Source organism: Urocampus carinirostris, chromosome 17, assembly GCF_059441175.1.
Source record: "Urocampus carinirostris isolate Australia breed hairy pipefish chromosome 17, RoL_Ucar_1.0, whole genome shotgun sequence".
NCBI classification, from domain to species: Eukaryota; Metazoa; Chordata; class Actinopteri; order Syngnathiformes; family Syngnathidae; genus Urocampus; species Urocampus carinirostris.
The window spans coordinates 1,280,159-1,301,772 of record NC_142365.1 but is presented as its reverse complement, the minus strand read 5'-3'; the positions used below and the strand labels follow the sequence as shown (position 1 = coordinate 1,301,772).

General features: G+C 39.8%; 1 protein-coding gene and 1 pseudogene across 2 annotated transcripts; one reads left to right on the top strand and one right to left on the bottom strand.

Annotated features, from left to right (window-relative positions):
- Positions 1-2,591: 2,591 nt before the first annotated feature.
- Positions 2,592-21,030, bottom strand: hinfp (histone H4 transcription factor). Of its 2 annotated transcripts, none has more exons than XM_088321595.1 (9): positions 20,676-21,030; positions 18,491-18,717; positions 18,291-18,402; positions 18,077-18,229; positions 17,933-18,010; positions 16,898-17,018; positions 16,683-16,824; positions 5,219-5,343; positions 2,592-3,513 (listed from the first exon to the last, which is right to left on the bottom strand). In XM_088321595.1, the coding sequence occupies exons 1-9, from the start codon at positions 20,833-20,835 to the stop codon at positions 3,201-3,203; spliced, it is 1,431 nt and encodes a 476-aa protein (XP_088177721.1). In that variant the 5' UTR covers positions 20,836-21,030; the 3' UTR covers positions 2,592-3,200. The 2 variants fall into 2 exon arrangements, with proteins under 2 accessions (XP_088177721.1, XP_088177722.1); XM_088321596.1 differs by lacking the exon at positions 20,676-21,030 and adding an exon at positions 19,422-19,552.
- On the top strand, positions 12,097-14,261 carry LOC148348886 (insulin-like growth factor 1 receptor pseudogene; annotated as a pseudogene).
- Positions 21,031-21,614: the final 584 nt, after the last annotated feature.

The window sequence follows — 21,614 nt, the reverse complement described above, 5'->3', positions numbered from 1 at the left end:
TTCCTTGTATTGTCATTCTGTGTAACAATGTACACAGAACGAAATGTCGACTGCACCTGACCCGTTGTAGCGAGCCGATGCAGCCGCAGCCAACAGAGGGCGCCGCCGACCACTTTTTAAGTCTTAGGAATGACTCGGCCGGGGCGCGAACCACCGTGATGAGTGTTTGTGAAGCGTTTTGGGAAACAACAGTTAAAAAAATGGTCTGTGTTCATTTGAATGAAAGAGAAAGAGCTACCTTCTGACAATAACAACATACTTTAGCTAGCGGAATCGAACAGCTTTTACAACAAATACACGAAACCACACACAATTGGCCGTGTTTAGGTAGTACAAACAATCGCTCGCTTTTGGTGAAATAAAGTCAAACTTGAGATGAAATGTGACAGAAGAGAATATACTTACGTCGTCGAGTTCCCTCCTTGATAAACTGAGCGCCACATAAGAAAGGGGTGAGGTGGGAGGAGTTAAAGGAGGGGGGAGAGGGAGCAAGCAGTTACTCACCATGTCTAAGCATTGTGTCAGGGCCTCCCCCTCCCCTTCACAATAAGAGTGTTCACACTGTGTCCTCAGTTGACATAAGCTCGCGCTTAATGGCGTCAAGTCAATAAATGCTTTTATTGAGAAGGTATATTTTTTAGACCCGCAAAGCTCTAAACCCGCAAAAGTGGAACCGCGAACTTGCGAGGTTACACTGTACTTCAAATTGCATTGTAATCCAAATTTGATGGACAGCACAGATATGGAGTCAACTTATGTTTATTTGTATAGCCCTTAGTCAGATTGACTCAGTGAAAAATTTAGGTGTCATATTTGACCCGGATCTGTTCTTTCAAACACACGTCAAGAATATTACTAGAACAGCTTTTTTCCATCTTGGCAACATTGCTAAAATTCGCCCTATAAGGTCTCCGTCGGATGCGGAGATTATAATTCACGCGTTTGTTACTTCCCATCTCGATGACTGTAATGCGCTACTCTCCGGTCTCCCGAAGTCCAAAAGCAAGAGCCTTCAGCTGGTACAAAATGGCTGCAGCGAGGCTTTTAACTCAGACAAGAAAGTTTGATCACATGACCCCAAATTTAGCTAACCTGCATTGGCTCCCTGTTCGCTTAAGATGCGATTTCAAGTTTCTGTTGGTAGTATACAAAATCATGCATGGACCTGCTCCCTCATATCTTTCAGATTGAATTTCCCCCTATGTTGCGGTCCGGAGCCTTCGCTCTGTGGTCTACTAGTGATCCCAAGAGCCAAGAAGAAATCTGAAGTTTGGAGAGTGTTCTCCATTCGGGCCCCGGTGCTGTGGAATGCTCTTGCCCCTGAGATTGGATCTGCAACCTCAATGGAAAGGTTTAAATCTAAGCTCAAAACACACTTCTATTCTATAGCATATGAATAAATTATATTTGATGTTGACAATATCTGTGTATTATTTGCCCTCATGTAGGTTTTAGATCAGGGGATGGTGTCATAATAGTCTATAGTTTGAAATAGTCTTTGATCTGTGCAGCCCATTGAGACTCTTCGTGATTCAGGGCCAAAAAAATAAACATGACTTGACGTAATCATAAAAAGTCTCAAAGGGTTGTACAGACTACCATGACACCTCCCCTGATCTGAAACCTATAGTATGTCACAGAAGTGAGAACACTCCTAACATTTCTGCAGATATTTCATTATAATGTTTAATTGAACATAACTGAAGAAACATAACTTGTGCACGATGAAAAGAATTAAGTAAACAAATGCCATAGCTTCCTGGAAAGTCTGATGAGACATGATTGATTTGATACAGATGGCGTGAAGCGTGTGTGGTAACCAGGTGAGGAGTACAAACATGTTTGTGTCGTGCCTGATGTCAAGCATGGTGTTGGGAATGTCATGAGTGCAACTGGAGTTGCGGTCCATTCAGGGAAACACAAACGCAAGGATGTACTGTGAAATACTGGAGCAGAGAATGATCCCTCCAGAAACTGGATCGCAGGAAAATGTTCCAGCCTGACAATGGCTCCAAATACACTTCTAAGATCACAAAGATTTTTCTATTATTAAACTTTATGCTGCCACTCCTCTTTTGCCCAGCCTTAAACAACGCTTTTATGTTCATAGGATCGCTGATGTATTTCTGTATTATTGTTTAAATTAATAAATGATTGTTTATTGGTAGGAAGTGCTCTTAATAGGATTATTAATGTCCTTTTTTTTTGAAAGGGACAGCAAATTATTTAGCGGCTCCAAGTGGTTAAAAAACTGAATTTGTGTAGAATACATATATATTGATTTACATAATAAGCAACAATACATAAATAAATACATCATATGTGCATGTTCAAAAGTAATCTTAGATCGAGAAATCATACTAGCGAACTTAGACATTATACGTTTTTTAATCATTTCAAATTGTGAATGCCATATGAAAATGTATTAGATTTTTTGTATTTTTAATTGTTTTTTTGTTAGACCGAACTTGTCTTGAAAATTTTGACTCAGATCGCTTCGGTCAATGGTAGCGGATGACGTCATTGCAGATTGCTGATATTGTCGCAGTATTCAACAAGGTCTGTCTTGTTGAGAGTAAATAGGTGCCAAGTTGTGTTTGTCACGTTTATTATAGCTTAATAAGGGGAATTGCAATCTTTAATAAAGGGAGCAATTGGCTGAGGTAAACAAGAGAAATTAGCATTTATTTCACATGCCATTAGCATCATCTAAAAGGGAGCTGACATCATTATCATATCTAATGACATAATTATTGTTATTATGACAATTGACTTAGAGGGGCTCCGTGTAATATTTGACCACTAAATCCTGCTGTATTGTGCAGTAAAACCGAAAACGAGTACTATAAAGCTTGCTGTTTTGGGTACGCAAAGACCCCAAAAAGGCTAGACAAAAAAAAATGGGACGCATAACGGTACAAATTGAGTCATTTGTTTTCTTTCCTGTCCTTCATAGCAATTTCTTACGGTTGGCTGACACAATACAGCGACATCTAAAGGTCCAATAATACATACTGTCCCTTTAAATGAAAGAAAAGGTAGAAAAAAATGATTCAAAAAGAGCAACATGTGCTAAATTTTGAATTGTGTTGTGATAAGAGCTAATTCAAGTGATAGCAGAAACTGCCGCCATCGCGCAGCGCTACACCAAAGCACAAGATAGTATCCTAAAACGCGGCCATATCCGCATTCAGAAGAGGTCAAACGGTTTGCATGTCCTGTTCCTGTGCAATTTCCCGAGATTGCAGTACGTTATCGGTGGCCTGCGTCAAACTTCCCGTGAGGACGGAGAACAAGATGCTCTCGTCCTGTTCCTCGCAGCTGACGGAAGGCTCCTCCGCCTTCTGCTCCTCCAGCAGCAGCCCTCTCAGCTCTACCCGAGTCTCGGACGTGGCCGTTCGGGGGGACTCTCCGCCCTGGCTTTGCCTCTCCCGCATCAGCTGCTCGGTCAGCTCCACACTCTCGTATCGGATCAGCTGCAGCCGAAAGAAGCCGTCGTCGTGCTGCTTGTACCTGCCCGAGATGTCGTTTTTTTTTAAACCGAAATGGTCATGTGCAATGGCGCGGTCGTGTTTCCAAGATCCTCGTGGGGACAGTCTGGGGGGGAGGGTGCGTTTGGGAGAAATGTCCTACCCTAGAGAAAATTGTGTAAATAGTGCCTCAGAGTTAAATGTCAAAGTGTCCTTGGGCAGGTTGGCGCCTTGCATGGCTATCGCTGCGATTAATGTGTGAGTGGGTAAAGTGTGAAGTACATTGTGAAGCGCCTTGGAGGTCTTCAATGACTAGTTAAAAGCGCTATACAAATGCATTCTATTTACCATTCCATTTTAAATTCAAATGCATCAATTAGGTGCATTTTTAGGGAAAAATTAAGAAGCTAGATTACAAAGTTGGCTTAAACGTATTTGCTCAAGGTGTGTATTTCTAATTACTTGATGTACCTTTTGGCCGTCTCTTAGTCTTCCTGTCTTTGTTTAAAGGTGTCGGTGCTTTTCCATGGGGGAGGTCTTTTGTCTTTGTTTAAACATACCAGTACTTTCCCTGTCTGTCAAAGGCAATGCCAGCTATTTAAAAACACTGGCAGTGCGACTAGTACATAATGAAAAACGCGACGTTCGCCATCGTCACATTCTACCCGATCGTCACAGCGTAGGCGGGGCGGGACAAACACTGTGACAACCGAAGGTAATCTTTGGTGGTGTGGGGGAGGGGCCGACTGACTAAGATTTCTTTGGATTGACAGAGATACAAAGCAAAATGACTCTTTTTGGCACTTGTTTTCATTTATATGAGAAATCTAAGTTATTTGGATTAACTTATATACAGTGGAACCTCGGTTTTCGAACGCCTCTCAGTACGAACAAATCGGTGTCCGACCAAAAATTTTGCTGTTCGGTCAAAAAAATCGGAGTTGGAACGCCGGTAATGCTTGAGTGCGTACGCTAGGGTGCCATGCTGAGCGGCGTACGGGTGTTTTAGCCCCTTATTATGCCTCCCAAGAAAGTCAGTGCAAGCAGCAAAGTTGCTACAGGTGAAAAAAGAAAAGTAGTGTGTACAACTATTGCATTTAAGAAAGAAATAATAGCCAAATATGAAGGTGTGCGAGCGCCTTCTGCAGACCACCACAAAGGTAAGAAATCCTATTCATAAGATTACGATAACGCGAACGTACGATTAGCCTGGGTTAGCTTTAAGTTTACATTAAACATTCAGGGTGTTGGAACGGAGCCCAACATTGAGGGTGTTGGAACGGAGCCCCCTTTCCAATGAACCGCTCACCACTTGTTGTGGAGACCCGGGTGCTAAATCACTTGTAAACAACCTGATTTTTTTTATTTTTACACGTTCATGTTAGCGTCATCTTTCGTACGGAAGATTATGAAAATGCGGATGTATGATTAGCCTGGGTTAGCTTTATGTTTACGTTAAACATTCAAGGTAAACATTCAGGGTGTTGGAACGGATTAAAACGATTTACATTATTTTTAATGGGAAAAATGATCTCGGTGATCGAACAAATCGGTTTTCGAACAGGGTTCTGGAACGGATTATGGTCGAGAACCGAAGTTCCACTGTATATTGAAATATATGATTTTATTTTTGAATGAAAAATTAATGAGACACTGGCGGAACCAATTAAACCATGGCACCCCACCCTCCCCTCCAGGATCTTCTTACATATGAGACACACTGTGCATGTACTTTTCCTAGCACCAACCTGAAGCGGGAGTGTCCAGAAGGCCATTTGAACTGGTGCTTTTTGTGCAGGTGGACTGTGAGGTTGTTGCCTCTGGTGAAGCACTGATCACACACGTGGCACTTGTAGCGAGCAAGAAAATTCCCCTGGACAAAGACAGTATGGGAGTGATCACATTCAAAATCATTTCAAATGAAGCTTCTCTTAAGCTTAATTAAGCTTCCCTTCTCAAGGTAATCGGGCATGTTTATGGACTGTACTTCCCAAATCCATTTGATGGATTTAAACTCTAAAGATGTTATTCTACTATTGCACAAGCTTCTTTGCATACAATGCGCCTTTCTTGCTTGTGTTTGAAGAAGGAGGAAACAGGATAACACCTTATTTGCGGCCAGATAAGGGATCTCTCTGACCGCAGGCACACCTAGTTTTTGTTTGCTATGGATAACATGTTATCGTATAAACAGGTCTCAACTGTTTGTTTTGTTACTCCCCTTCCCTTAGCAGAGGAGACCTTATGTAAATTGGGGCCTTCCGAACACAATAAATAGACAAGGAGCATAAGAATATTTCAGAGTATCCAGCAGACTGCCTTAGGGTAGACTATGGATATTTCTCCTTGCAAGTAAATCAAATATCACGTTCTCTCTGTCCTTTTTGTATATAGGTTTTGTACATCTGTTGGGTTAAACCTGACATTTATTTGGTCCTTCGCGAGCCGGATTCCAAGATACCTGACGATCCCAGCGTGTGAGTAAAGATCCAGGCAAGTCTGTGGCCACAGCATTAAGACCCTTTTCGGGACTGGTCCCTTCCTTACAAGTTGGGATCCGAAGGTTGACGGAAAGTCCAAGGACTCAGAGAACTGTGAGTAAAACTTTTATTTTAAAAAGGAATGCATGTGACTAAAGTAAAAGGGTATGAGTGTGAAGAATTCAAAACAGAGTTAAGAAAATAAATCCTAACAATCCTAGGCACTATTAGGTAAAAGAGAAACGTGGCCAGTAAGACTTAAGACACAGATAGATAGATAGATAGATACTTTGTTCATCCCCGAAGGGAAATTCACATTTCCAGCAGCATCCCTGAGCTGAGAACAATCGAGAACAATCGAAAATAACACGGGAGCTGCTGGAGTGGCTGCCATTCGTGACGGCGCCGGAAGAAAAGATTCAATTTGAATCATTTACAAACAAACAAACAAACAAACAATTGAATCATGTACAAACAAACAAACAAAATATTCATGTTTCAATAAGTGAAGTCTTAAGTAAGAGGGAAAGGGTTCCTCTCCGTTTCAAAAAGAACTCAAGGGAAGTTCTTTAAGTAAGAGGGCAAGGGTTCCTCTAAGTAAAAGGGCAAGGGTTCCTCTCTGTTTAAAAAGAACTCAAGGGAAGTTCTTTGTTCTTCAAAAAGAGTGAAAGTGAGTGTGAAAGAAAATACTATTACCACTAGGTAATTGTATTTTATACCAAAGCAACAGGGAATAAATGGTGAGCCTTTGTGGATGCATGTATGCAAGAAAATTCCACCTGCATAGGTTGAAGTGAGTTTTACCACAAAAGGTTATTTATCACCATCCTGTTGAAAGAGAAACTCAGTGTTAGAATACACTAGGTATTAAAAACCACTGAGTCCAAATTTAGTTCTAAAAATGGGAAAGGGGCAAAGTAAAGCAAAACAGAAGCTTTTAGAAGATTTTTCGTGCAAAGACTGGAAAGTTATTGAAAAGGAAGATTCCTCAGCAATAGAACCCCTATGTTACTGGATAAAACAATATAACTTTAATGGGAAGTTGTCCACAGCAGGCATTAGAGAACTGCAACAAAAAATAAGAAACAAATGCAAACAGAAAAATAATAAGATGAGAAAAGAAGGTTATGAACAGACACAAGTCTGGATAAAAATAGCAGGACAGCGAGAGGAAGGTGAAAGGAGGCCAAGACAGGAGAGAGAGGATGTAGAGGAATTCATAACGCAGATAGAAAATCTAAGGCGATCTTATCATCTAAACGGAATGGAAGTACAGCAAGTTTGGATGACACAATTAGGGCCAGATTGGTTCCACGTAAAAGTAGCATACTCTCCAACTAATGACGCTAACCCTCCCGTGATACTTGCACCCGAATCTGAACGATTGACACAACAGGTGACCCCTCTCCTAGAAAGAATCAGAACTAAATACAGGAAAAGAGCAAATTACACTGAAATAGGGAGATGTAAACAAAAACCAGATGAGCCATTTGATGAATACAGAGTAAGAATGGAAAAGGTGTTTAGGGCACATAGTGGGTTAGAACCTGGTGATGGAGCTGACGAGGGCCCCTATAAACAACAATTAAAAAATGCATTGCACTCAGGCTCCTTACCAGAGATTAGTGGATGGGTAAATCGCCACTATAGAAGCATGAATGGAGGAACACTTGCAGAATACATAAATCATGCCCTCCATGCTGAGAAAGTGATCAAAAGTAAGAAAGGGGAGAAGAAGCCATCAACAATTTTCTACCAAGAAGATGAAGGAACCACAGTGTTCTTTCAACAATCTAGAGGTAGAGGCAGAGGTTTTGGATCACGTGCAAGCAATAAACCTAGAACCTGTTGGTCTTGTGGGAAGGAAGGGCATATTGCTATAAATTGCAGAGGCAACTCTTCCCCACAAGACCATCAGAGTGCATGACTAGGCCCGGAACCAGGACCAAAGCCTGAAATGAAATTTGAGATAGAGATAAAGCTAAAGGATAAAAATGAGGAAGAGGAAGAATATCTTTTCAAAACTCGCCATGAGAAATTTGAAGAACAGGTTTTAAACTTAGAAAACATACTGTATAAAGAAAAATTAAGAAACCTAAATCACCAAATTTTGTTAAATTTATTAGAAGTTTGATTGTTTGGGCCCTGTGTATGTCTTATGTTATATGTTTGTCTGTCTTACTTGTCAAAAAGAAAGCTAAACGCTAAAAAAAGTACGTTTTCAAAAGAGCTGAGATTGTTTAAAGAGTGATATTTAAGAAGAATTGATAGAACAGATTAAAGGAGTTGGAAAAAGTAGATTTTTTGAGGAATAGGTGTTCACCATAAGGGTGTTTAACACAGGCACCGGGGGCCACAGATGGTTCTGGAGATTTTCTTGCGGTCCGAATTTTTTAGTTGAAAATCGATAAATTAAAAACTGAGAAATTTAGGAAAAAAAAATGACTGAGTTATTTTAGATGCGTTAATTCAAGATAATGACAGAATAATACAGAAAAAGATAAGATATTCCTGTTTTCAGTAAAAAAAAATTGGTAAAATAAGGACTGGGAAGACTAGGAAAAATCTAATTGAGTGAATTGGAATAAATTAATTTGAGATAAAGGCATTTTTATACAAAAAGTATTGAAAAAGCGTTAATAAATAATTTATTTTCAATGAATATGGAGGAAAAATGTATTGAGTGGAATACAAATGAGTAATATAACTTGTTGCACATCAATATATGTGAATTTCACATTAAATAAGTGAAGCTAAAATAGTAGATTTAATTGGTTTGAAGGAAAAAATTAAAATTAAGTGAGATGATTAAACGTCATTTTCGCATTAAACTGGTGAGCTAAAAAGCTATTGTGAGAGAGCGTGTAAGGAAGGAATGTTATGTTGAGAATGGATTGTTGGCAGAACAGGTAGGGAAGTTACAAATACAGAAAGATAAGAGTAAGTAAAAGAAGGTATAAAGGGAAAAGAAAATAAATATTAAGAAAAGGAGCATACAAAAAAAAAAAAAAAAAAAAAAAAAAAAAAAAGAAGGAATGACACATTTACTTTACTAAGGAACAGCAGGAGCTATTAAAACAAATTCCTAATAAACTATGGTCCCAGGGACCCACAGATGTAGGACTAGTAAAAGGAGCACAACCTATAATAATAAGACCCAAAACAGAACATCGGCCCAGAATAAAACAATATCCTTTAAGACCAGATGCAATGGAACGAATAAAACCAATAATAGAAGATCTAAAGAAGGCGGGAGTACTAATAGAATGTGCTGAGTCGCCCGTAAACACACCGATATTTCCTGTAAATGAGGCACCCCCATCAACATGATGGACAATTGTTCAGGATTTGATAGCAGTAAATAATACAGTGATCCAAAGGTCCCTGTTTGGTGGATCCACACACGCTATTGAACTCACTGAACCCAAAGGCAAAATATTTCACAGTGGTAGATATAAGCAACGCATTCTTCTCAGTACCAGTGCATAAAGACAATCAACTTTGGTTTGCATTTACGTTTAAAGGTAAAATATATACCTACACCAGATTACCTCAAGGGTATTGTGAAAGTCCAAGAATTTACTCTCAAGTAAGTTTCGAGCCTCTAAATAAGAGCGAACTATTAACTTATGTAGATGATATATTAGTAGAACCAGGGAAAGAAAAATAATATTGCATAGTAAAGAGCAGGAAATCTGAGTCATTTCAAATAATCAAAATTTTGAAATAAGTTTGAAAATAACGACTTATTAACACAGAAAAAGAAATCGTGAGATTGGAAATTACATTTTCTGTTTTAATCTCTAAATGAGATGTGCTTTGTTTTTAAAAGGAAAAAAAAATACACACAGTATTAAGTATTAATTCAGATAAGGTCATGTTTATTTGTATAGCTCTTAATCTCTAAGGATATTAAGGGGCTGCAAAGAGAAAAGACTATTGCAAACCGAAGATTATGATAATAATATAATATAATACAATGCGAGTTGATAAGGCAATTTATTAGTGACAAGTATATGTTGTTTTATATTGAATCAATGAGAAAAGATAGTTGATTATGATTGAAGAGAGAGGAAATGGCAATTAAAAAAGATTTGACGTTGAGTTCCATTTGGCATTTTTGAGATTTTTGATGTTTAGACAGTGTGATGGTTTGGAATTTTGATGAGTTTAGCGCCAAGAACAAGATCCCCTAGGAGGACAACTGATAAAAAGTCCTTCAAGAGAAGGTGAAATAAGCCACGCTTAATTTTTAAGTATAAGCATGTTACAATTAACAAATGATTAATAAATACGTAACAAATGCTGACTTATAGTTAAAAAGAAACAATTTCTATGGAAGGAGTGTTTTCAGAAGATAACGAGAAACTGATTGAGCTTGAGTAGGTAGGATCATAGGAATTTAAAAATAGCAGATTAATTATCTTGAGACAGATCATGAGAATTTAAAAATATATCTGCATGGATAAAAAATAATGTTTACATGGTCATTTAACTTAAAGAAGAAAGGAAACAAAACGTGAACAAAAGAAAAAAAGGCTAAAATAACAGAGAAAGTATTGTTTCGTAGGAAAGAAAGATGAAACAGGAAAAAGGAGGACAGGCTATGCTGTAGTAACACATGATAAAGTATTAAAGGCAGAAGCATTAACTCAACATTGTTCAGCTCAAGCTGCAGAATTAGTGATCCTAACAGAAGCCTGCAAACTTATGAAAGAACAACAACAACAATATACACAGATAGCCAGTATGCCTATGCAACAACTCACACGTTTGCACAACACTGGAAAAATAGAGGTATGATAACATCAACAGGAAAACCAGTGACACATGCAAAACTGCTAACAGAACTATTACAAGCAGTGCAGCTGCCAAAACAGTTAGCTATATGTAAATGTGTGGCCCACACACCAGAAACAAACCCAGTTTCAAAGGGCAATGCATTTGCAGATAAAATAGCAAAACAAGCTGCACAACGAGAAATAACAGTTCTAAGTCTAACAGAAAATGCCTTAAAAAACAAAATACTACAAGAAATGCAACAACAATCGCCTAAACCAGAGCAAGAACTCTGGAAAAGAAAAGGAGTACACCTAAAAGATGGAATCTGTAAATGACAAGAAGATAAACCAATCCTACCAAAAAATCTATACAAATGGGCAGAAATATTGAGACATGGGAAGACATGTCTCAACAGGAGGGATAGTAGGATTGATAAACCAGATATTGATAAACCTATGGTTTTAACTCCTATTAAAAAAAAAAATAATAATAATAATAATAATAATAATAATAAAATAAAAAATTGTAGAACATGTTTGATATGTGCAAAGCACAATGCTCAGGGTAATCTAAGACCAAAGAGAGGACAGTTTCCAAAGATAGAGAACTGTAATTAATCACCTTTTATGGACTTTATAGAACTTAACAATAGTGAAGGGAAAAAGTTATGTTTAATGATAATAGGTTCATTCTCAAAATCGATAGAGCTTTTTCCTACAAAACACCCAGATGCGCTAACAGTAGCTAAAGCATTATGCCAAGACATAATTCCATGTTATGGGATTCCAGAAAAGATCTATAGTGATAATGGTTCACATTTTGTAAATCAAAAAAATTAACTAAAATAGGCATTTCATATAGACCTAAAAGATCACTGTGCTTATCACCCATAAAGTGCAGGGTTAGTGGAAATAAAAGAATGGAACTATAAAAAAACAGACTTAGGAAGTGTATGGAAGAAACCAAAAGACCATGGACTAAATGTCTAGAATTAGTAAAACTGTATATTAACATCACCAGTACAAATGTGCTAACACCATATGAAGTAATATTTGGTGAATTACCATTCTTTAAAAATATGTGGGAAACTGATGATGAAAGTACTCTGGTTGATTACATGAGAAAAATGTTGCAGCACCAGAAGCAACTAGCAGATCCTAATGAGAACGATGATACACTTTCTATGTCTCCACAGGAAAGCCAATTAGTTGAACCAGGTGATTGGGTTCTGATAAAAAGCAGTAAAGATTGCAGAAAAACACATGAGCTCATTTGACACACTGTAAGAAAGTAATTAAGCATGAGTAAAACAACTGTTTCGGTGTTTCTATTTTAGCATACACTTTGATTGTTCTTAGGCGTCATTGTAATAGCACTGTGGTACCTACTGGAGAGCTGTTATTCCTCAACAAAACTTTCAGAGGAAGTCTGGCTACAAAGGGGGCTGCAATTATAGTTTGCAGTCGTCTCAAACCAGTGAAGATTGTCCACAACTCTGGAAGTGTTAGGAGGAATTGCAGATCTGCAGGTAGAATGCTAACAGGTAGAATGGTAGCGGTAGGCGAATTGATAGTAGCAATTATAGCAACGTTTTTATTGTTATTTGAAGAAAACCTTAATGTGCAAAAGAGAAGAAGAAAAAGTAAAAGAACTCTCAGGAAGACAACTGGGATGGCGTTCCCCAGGTTTCTCCAAGAACCCCACGGGCGCTGAGATGCTTTTGCACCCGGCAGTGGTGAAGCCATATTTGACACTCCTTGCTGAGAGCTCCAACCCTGCAACTCTGGAGGGCGCTGCAGGGTCACTTCAAAACCTCTCACTGGAAGTTTGCGGCATACAACCGTGCTGCAGTGTGGTAGGAAAAAGAACTTTCCATCCTGGTGGAGCTGCTGCGAATGGACAACGATTAATGTGTCCCAGCCGTTGCAAGCACGCATGCACCGAAAAAGGCGAATGCTGCCACCGCCAATGTCTGGGCAGCTGCACGCACGCAAACAGCGACACGGCATGCGCCGCCTGCCTGCATTATTACCACGAAGGCCGCTGCGTGCCCGACTGCCCGCCCGGCACTTTCAAGTTCGAGGGCTGGCGCTGCATCACCATGGACCTTTGCTCACAAGTTCACCTGCCCAGCGACGTTCACTTCGTCATCCACGAGGGCGAGTGCATGCCCGACTGCCCCTCCGGGTCCGCACCAACGAGAGTAATCGGATGCTGTGCAGCGCCTGCAACAGCCTATGCGACAAAATCTGCTCCACCTCCGTCATCGACTCGGTGAACGCCGCTCAGTCCCTCAAGGACTGCACCGTCATCGCCGGCAATCTGGACATCAACATCCAGCACCTTCACAACCTCTGGGACTGGACTCAGCACAACCTAACCATCCGTGCGGGACGCCTCTTCTTCCGCCTCAATACCAAACTCTGCATGTCTGAGATCCACACCATGTGGGAGAAAACCAGCGTCACGGAAAAGCCCCAGGAAGGCGACTTTCGCAATAACGGCGAAAGAGCCAGTTGTGTGAGCCACGTCCTCAGGATTTTGTCCAACAGCACGTCCAGCTATGCCATCCGCCTGATGTGGGAGCGCTACCATCCACGGGATTACAAAGGCCTTATCAGCTTTATGGTCTACTACAAGGAGGCCCCTTCTCAAGAACATCACCGAATTCGACGACCAGGACGGCTGCGGTTCCAACAGCTGGCACATGGTGGACGTGGATCTTCCGAAGGATAATAATACGGACCCCAAAGTCGCCATTCACCACCTCAAACCCTGGACCCAGTATGCCATTTTTGTCAAGGCCATTACCCTGTGGGTGGAGGACAAGCACATTCCTGGTGCAAAGAGTGACATTATTTGAATTCGAACTCGTCTGTCATTGTCGACCGTGCCCAAAGAACCCCGTGCCTACGCAAATTCATCCACGAAGCTGCTGGTCAAATGGTCGCCGCCTTTTTTTTTCCCAACGGCAACCTAACTTACTACCCCAGCCAGAAGACCGAGAGCTATACCTGCACAATTACAACTCCAAAGAGCTGAAGATCCCGATCCGGATCCCTGCCACGGGATTTAGCGACATGGAGGAGATCAGCAAGCCCACCAAGTCAGAATTGTCCGGGGCCAAGAAGGGTCCTTGCTGCGTTTGCCCAAAGACCCCAGAGGAGAAGGACCGGGAGAAGGATGACCGCGTCTTTCTCAAGCTCTTTGAGAACTTCCTCCACAACGCCATTTTTTTTTTTTTGCAAAGACCTCAAGATCGTCGTCGCCGGGACCTTTTTGGCCTGGCAAATGCCACTTCCTTACATTTTCCAGATCTTTTTTCAGAAGTTTTTGACTACGGTGAATCAGACGACAAAGTTTAACCTCTAAGTGTAACATGAGTACTATAACATGATTCTGTAACTGAAAATCGAGAGAAGTTATTGGATGACAAAGAGAAATAGTGCAAAGTGAATAAACAGGAGGGAAATGATGGATTTAAACTCTAAAGATGTTATTCTACTATTGCACAAGCTTCTTTGCATACAATGCGCCTTTCTTGCTTGTGTTTGAAGAAGGAGGAAACAGGATAACACCTTATTTGCGGCCAGATAAGGGATCTCTCTGACCGCAGGCACACCTAGTTTTTGTTTGCTATGGATAACATGTTATCGTATAAACAGGTCTCAACTGTTTGTTTTGTTACTCCCCTTCCCTTAGCAGAGGAGACCTTATGTAAATTAGGGCCTTCCGAACACAATAAATAGACAAGGAGCATAAGAATATTTCAGAGTATCCAGCAGACTGCCTTAGGGTAGACTATGGATATTTCTCCTTGCAAGTAAATCAAATATCACGTTCTCTCTGTCCTTTTTGTATATAGGTTTTGTACATCTGTTGGGTTAAACCTGACACCATTCAATACGTGGACTGAGCAATTCGGGAAAAAACACTGGACTGTGTGTACTGTAAGATCAAACATCCAGTTGTATCCACCATTTCTGTTTGTCCCTTACCCCCCCCCCCCTCCGGAGGAAGCAGAGCCTATTTACAACAAAGACAGTTAAAACATGTTCTTTGTTCCTTTATCTCTTTGTTTCATTATCCTCACTGTAAAATGTGGAACTGGAGTTGTCCAACTTCGTTGTTACAATATATCCCATTTGTAACAATGACAATAAAGGCATATTCTATTCTATTCTTCCTCATGTTGGAGTTTTTCCTTGCTCTCATGTTGGTTCCAGATCAGGGGATGGTGTAATAATAGTCTGAAAAAATAGTCTGTGTAATAACCTGTGAAGCCCTTTGGGCTATACAAATAAAAACGACTTGACTTCTTCATGTCTAGCGTGCGGCAAGAAATTTCCCGATTTTATCTTTGCAAAAAAGCATGACACTGTTCAGCAGAGTAACCATCATCTATCCATAATTATTATTTTTCTTTTTTCATACCAATATCTGCTCATAAGGTAATACAAGCCTTGAGATTTTTTTGAGTAAAAAAAAAAAGTGTGCCTTGGTTCACAAAATTTGGGAAACACATAAAAATTGCCTGACCACATCACTACAGATCCATTCGCATTGGAAACAGAAAAAAAATACTAAGGTGACACACCTTTTACAATAAGACATATGAACCAAATCTCATTTTAATATGAAATGTGTAATAACTACTAAACTACTCCACACACTCAACTATATATCACAACTGTAAATCATGTAAATAATTTAGGGGAAATATCAAATGAACTTAAATCAAATTTGAGCACCTTTAGGATGCGGTTTTATATCATTGGAATTTTTGGGTGGTAAACAAATATTTACCATTCTTTGAATAGATTTATACTTTGAAAATGTAATTATTGTTGTGGATTAACTGTAAGTCAGCAGCCTGGTGTGGAGACATCTGGCAGGATGTTATGAGATAATGTTGATACAAGAAGTCACAAGTTGTAAACTGACCGAGTCGGGGCCGGAAAAAACACTTTCGATTCCGAGAAAAACATCACGTGATCTTTTTGAACACGGTATAAAGCCCAGCGTCTTTTGGATGAATTTCAAATGTGACTTGAATGAATGGACGGATGCTATAAACTACGTTCCCTTTCCGCCATGTTTCTGTCTCTGCGTATATTTTGGGGCGACGCCCAGGGACATCATCTCCAAAATAAGGGGCGCCCAACTTGGAAATCCAACCTAACGACGTTCTCTCCTTGAAACGTTGCTGAATGAATGCAATAAAGGATGTTCCCTTTCCGCCATATTTCTATTTCTGCATATATTTTGGGGCCAAGTCAAGTCAAGTCAAGTCATTTTTATTTGTATAGCCCTAAATCACGAAGAGTCTCAAAGGGCTTCACAGATTGTTACACTATATTACACAAACTATTTTCAACCGACAAGAGGAGTAGGTTATTCATATGCAATGGAGTAGAAGTGGGGCGAAGCCTAACAACGTCCTCTCCAAAATTATCATGCCAGGTGATATAGGCTCTAGAATGGCAATAAATGATTGATTACTTTAGTCAATTAAACAGACAGACTAGGTCTTTATGTCCCTGTATTCCAAAACAGGACATAAAGTTTGATTCAAACTGAAGAAGAGTTAATAATGATTTAGTTATTTTACGAGGAAAACAGGCAAAAATGTTAAACATTTATTCTTCAAATCAAGCAATTAAAACACTAGCTTGTGCCAGAAACCAGAAGAGCAACTTTCACCTGCATTTTACACAATTTTGAACATTTGTAACACAAACAGGATGCCAAAATAATTTTATGTATCTATATATATATATATATATATATATATATATATAGGGGATTAAGAAAATAATCGAATTTGTGTTGGATAATAATTTAGTGTTTGCACCTCTAACAGTATATATAAATTAGGAATTTGAGCAAATAAAAAAAATAAAGAAAATCGTAACGTGTTACATTATAATTATACTGCCCCTCCGCCTACCTCTTCATGCTCCCTCATGTTGTGTTTTTTTAAAGTGCTGAGAGTCCGAGAGGCAAAACCACAGCCAGGGACCTCACAGTGATATCCAGGCTCGCTGCTGTGTCTGTCCAGATGTTTATGGAGATCCATCCGATTCTTACAGCTGTTTTGGAAAGGAGAGAGTCGAGGATGCAATACGTTTTGGTTTTCTCGATAAATCGCGAAGGACGTGGTACCTGTATTCACAGCAGTCGCAATTATATGGCTTCTCGTTACTGTGTCGAAACTTAATATGGTTGCGCAACGCTGAAGGCGAGGGACAAGTCATGTCACACAATGGACACTTGTAGTGGCTCACTAAAAAAAAATAATCAAAAAACAATATGAAGAACAATGACATTAAGTTTGACTCAAAGTGCATTGTAACAGTTGTAATGGGAATTTTTTAATGAATATATGTTTATAGGGCGGCAGCACGACGGCGCAGTGGTTAGCGCGTGTGCGGCACAGTTCTAAGGTCTTGGGAACCTCCTGTGTGGGAGGTATGACGAAGGGAAAGCCTTTGGATATTATCTCATCAACATACCTTTACTCTGTGCCACATAGTACAATGTTGTAATGGAGCATTATGGGAAAGAGTTCAGCCAAAAGTTGTATCGCGTGATACGGTAGATAAAAGTAATGTGATGATGAGAGAAAATCTAATGCCTTTTCCTGCATCATTAATTGCCCTAATGATCTAGTGCAGTGTTTCTCACAAAACCTTTTCCCGTAGGTCGCGGGCTTTTTTTCTTCCTGAAAATGACAAATTACTGAATTACACTCAACCAAGGGGCGGCATGGCGGAGCAGTGGTTAGCGCGTGTGCGGCACAGTTCTGAGGTCACGGGTTCAAATCCAGCTACTGGACTTCCTGTGCGGAGTTTGTATGTTCTCCCCGTGCTTGCGTGGGTTTCCTCCGGGCACTCCGGTTTCTTCCCACATTCCAAAGACATGCATTTCAGGTGGATTGGCCGGTCCAAATTGTCCCTAGGTGTGAATGGCCGAGTGAGTTGTCTGTCCCTGTGTGCCCTGTGATTGGCTGGCAACCAGTTCAGGGTGTTCCTGCCCACTGCCCGATGATTGCTGGGATGGGCTCCAGCACCCCCGCGACCCTACTGAGGATAGGCGGTGCAGCTAATGAGATGGGAGATGTTTATAGGGCGAAAACAAGTAACAAAGGGGAAATACGGTAATCAAATTGATGAGTGGATATCAATATAAAGCACTCACCGTGGATTCTCATGTGGTCTCTGAGCAACCTTACAGTTGCAAAGCGTTTTGAACAGTGGGAACACTGGAACCTTTGACCTGGAGCAAACACATACAGGTTATCATACCAATTCCACAGTTTTCTTTCCCTCCCTCAGTATTCACCTTCCAAGGCACTCTGTCGAATGATGTGGTCAAAGAACTTTGTATTGTTGGCGTACATCCCCCCACAGCCCGGACACGCCACAACCTTCTCCTGGGTGTGACTGCGGAGATGCTCCCGTAACTTGGAACGTCCTTTGCCGGTCGCTTCGCAATCTGTGCAATAAGAAACCACTGTCGCTTCCTCTTCAACTTTTGCTTCCCAATGATGACTTACCCTTCCATCCACAGCGCACTGGGGAGTCACAGTCTCCAGCTGGTATGTCTATTTCCAAGGTGTGAAGCTCCACGTGTCTGTAGAACCACTCTGGATTCTCATAAGGTGGTTGCTTTAAGAAACACGCAGGAAAGGAACCTAACATTTAAAAACCTGGGATGCGGGCGACAGAATACATTTTGGTAACATCCCGAGAATACCTCACAGTCTTGCCACAAGCAGACAAAGATCTCAAGGACTTCAGGGACCAGGTTACGGTTCTGAGTATCGAAGGAACACGTGCCAATTTCTGCCTGCCTGTTAAGCATCTGCTGACCTATCTGTTTTAGCTTGCTGTGGTAACAGTGAAAGAAGACATGTCTTCGAAACTCTTCCGGACCCTCGATCGAGCAGAAACCGCAGTCTCTCCAAAGGCAGTTTCTGTCCCCTAGTCAGAAAAAAAGAGAAAAACAATAAAACAATCGATGGGGAAAAAGAACAAAGAAAACGCTTCTTGTAAAACAAATGTATTTAACTCATTCAATACCATAAATATGTTGTCCCCAGAGTGCCAAAACTTTAAAATAATTGTTCTTGTTTATTTAAAAGAAAATATTACAAAGGGTTTGGTGCAGCTCATCAGTAAGTATCAACCCTCTGGAAATGATTTAAGTAATTAGGTCCACAAATTGAGAAAGCACCCCAATTCCTAGTTTTTTTTTTTTGTTTGAACAATTTTATTGACACTTTTAACAGCAATTAAACGCATTCACAATTTCATGATATCATATTCTAACAAGGTTTCTGGAGGTAAAATGAAAGTGTGACATTCTGCCTTTGCTCTTTATTTCCGCCAAAGCTTTTAGTTCTTGTTTGATCGCGTCCTTCTTTCATCACAGTGCTCCCCTATATGATGAGTCGAGGGTTGTTTCTTAAAATGGCCACCCCATCGTCACGGTCCTCACCCAAGCCACTCCACAATGAAGGGCACAGCCAAATCTCTTCCCACTGTTCAAAACCTTCCAAAAAGGGGGTGCAGCATTCATTGATAGTAGAGACAGTAAAGTTCATAGGTGTTGTTGAAGTATACAAATTACGTAATCAAAACCGGGGGGTCCTAGTCCATTCTCTGGGGGTCATTGAGAGCATTACCTGTGTTGCTTTATGTATCCAATGATTGAGAGCGTGTGGGTGGCCCTATATGGCGATTAGGCGTAGGGTAGCAGTTTGAAGATATAGATAAGTATAGAAAGTTGATTAAAAATGAGATGACAACGTCCCTTTGTCATCATAGGGGAAGAGAGTGATGATGCTTTGTGCCCGTCTGCAGGAACGTGAGCGGAGAAAATGTTTTTGGTGACGAAAATCACATCCCCAAAAACATTGTGCACAAAAAAATCTTGCAGAGTTCTCACATCGTTCATTCATCAGTTGAGTGTTCTCGCAATAAAATGCTATGTTGGGTGAGGACCGTGACAATGAGGTGGCCATTTTAAGAAACAACCCTCGACTCATCATAAAGGGGAGCACTGTGATGAAAGAAGGACGCGATCAAACAAGAACTAAAAGCTTTGGCGGAAATAAAGAGCAAAGGCAGAATGTCACACTTTCACTTTAACTACAGAACCCTTGTTAGAATAAGATATTGTGAAATTGTGAATGTGTTTAATTGCTGTTCAAAGTGTTGATAAAAATTGTTCAAACCTCATATTGTTAGAACATGATATCATGAAATTGTGAATGTGTTTAATTGCTGTTAAAAGTGTCAATAAAATTGTTCAAAGCAAAAAAGAAAAAAGAAAAAGAAAATGCTATGTTGCAAGCAAAGTTCACTTGTGTTAGCATCTTTAAGATATTGACGGTATCACAAATGCAAAAAAAAAGCATCAAAGTTGTGCTTGAAATGCATACTTTCACAAAAAAAACTGTTTTTCTCATAAGTATTTTTGTGGAGAAGGAGTATTTTGAAAAAACATTGCAATGTTTAAATGTTCTTTAGTAACACAGCAGTAAAATCGAGTAACACCTTTTTTCGAATGGAGTTTGAAGGTTTAAGCTCTCTTATACGTGCAGAGTTTATTAAGTGCAGCCTTCACAGTTCCTGTCAGATGATACACACAATAAACTGTAGTTCTCGAGCAACTCACAGAGAACATTGAAATTCTGTATGCAACATCCCACATGCCGACATTCCTTGTGTAAATACCATGTAAATTACAACTATAACCTTATCCTCCTTGTTTTATAACCTTATCTTCTCTGTTCCTTTATCTTCTTGGCTTTTTTACCTCACTGTGAATGTGTAAAACTGGAGTGTCATGCCCAATTTCGTTGTCACAATATGTTAACCCATTTTGTAACAATGACAATAAAGGTAAATTCTATTCTATTCTAAATTCAACTTACCTACTGGTTCTTCCTCCTCTTCTTCGGCCATTTTTACAGCCTCCAAGTGAACCTCTACGTGTTTACAGAGTTTATCAATATGACCGAACGACTCCTTGCACAATTCCCACTCACATTCTAAAGTTAGCCTTTTTTTCTGCAACCTTTTATTAGGAGCCATCGCCTTGGATTAAGAGTTGACCATGTGAACTCGCAGCTGAACCACGTCAATAATTAAATTGAAAAACACACCAAAGTATCTTTAAAAGCTCGCTGAATAAACGGCATTGTTTAGTATAGAGAAAAGTTCCACTTATTAGTTAACACAAGCTCCCGTGTTTATTCGGTATGGGTCGCACAAAAATGACGTCATATTCTGAAAGGGTTGCTTGCGTTTAATAGTCGTCTGGAAACAAAACAGCTTTAACAGTTCCGCTGTGTTTATTTTCCGTAAATGGAAACACATGCCTGGAGATGGCTGTTGTTGCCCAAGACACACCACAGGAAATGGCGCCCCTACGACCGTAGTGGTTAAGTGTTTAATCAACCAAATGAAAAAAAACCAACACTTAAAAAAAAATAAAATTAAATAAACCAAACACATGTTTTATGGAAAGTAATTTAACGAATTTATCTAAACAGTACAACATCACAAAAAACACCTTTGTGTGTGTATATTGACAACAACTAAACAATGATATTAAAGGGACAGTGAGTAATATGTTTTGCCTCATTCTTGCCCAATTTCGTTGTCACAATATGTTAACCCATTTTGTAACAATGACAATAAAGGTATATTCTATTCTATAAAAAAACCTTTCGGATAAAAAAAAAAAAATATTCATGTCAATACTAGGCAAAAATGCATGAAATACCATACAGAAATGTGTATTTCTTAAGTCACTGCCATGTTTGTCTAGCATCTTGCTTCTATGCTGTGCTTTTAGCACTGATTTTCAT

Excerpts from the sequence above, each read along its gene's own strand:
- hinfp (XM_088321595.1), bottom strand. The coding sequence starts at position 20,835 with ATGGCTCCTAATAAAAGGTTGCAGAAAAAAAGGCTAACTTTAGAATGT. Across the intron at positions 16,825-16,897 it reads TGCGACTGCTGTGAATACAG|CTGTAAGAATCGGATGGATC; the intron begins GTACCACGTCCT and ends TTTCCAAAACAG. Across the intron at positions 3,514-5,218 it reads TCTGGACACTCCCGCTTCAG|GTACAAGCAGCACGACGACG; the intron begins GTTGGTGCTAGG and ends CATCTCGGGCAG.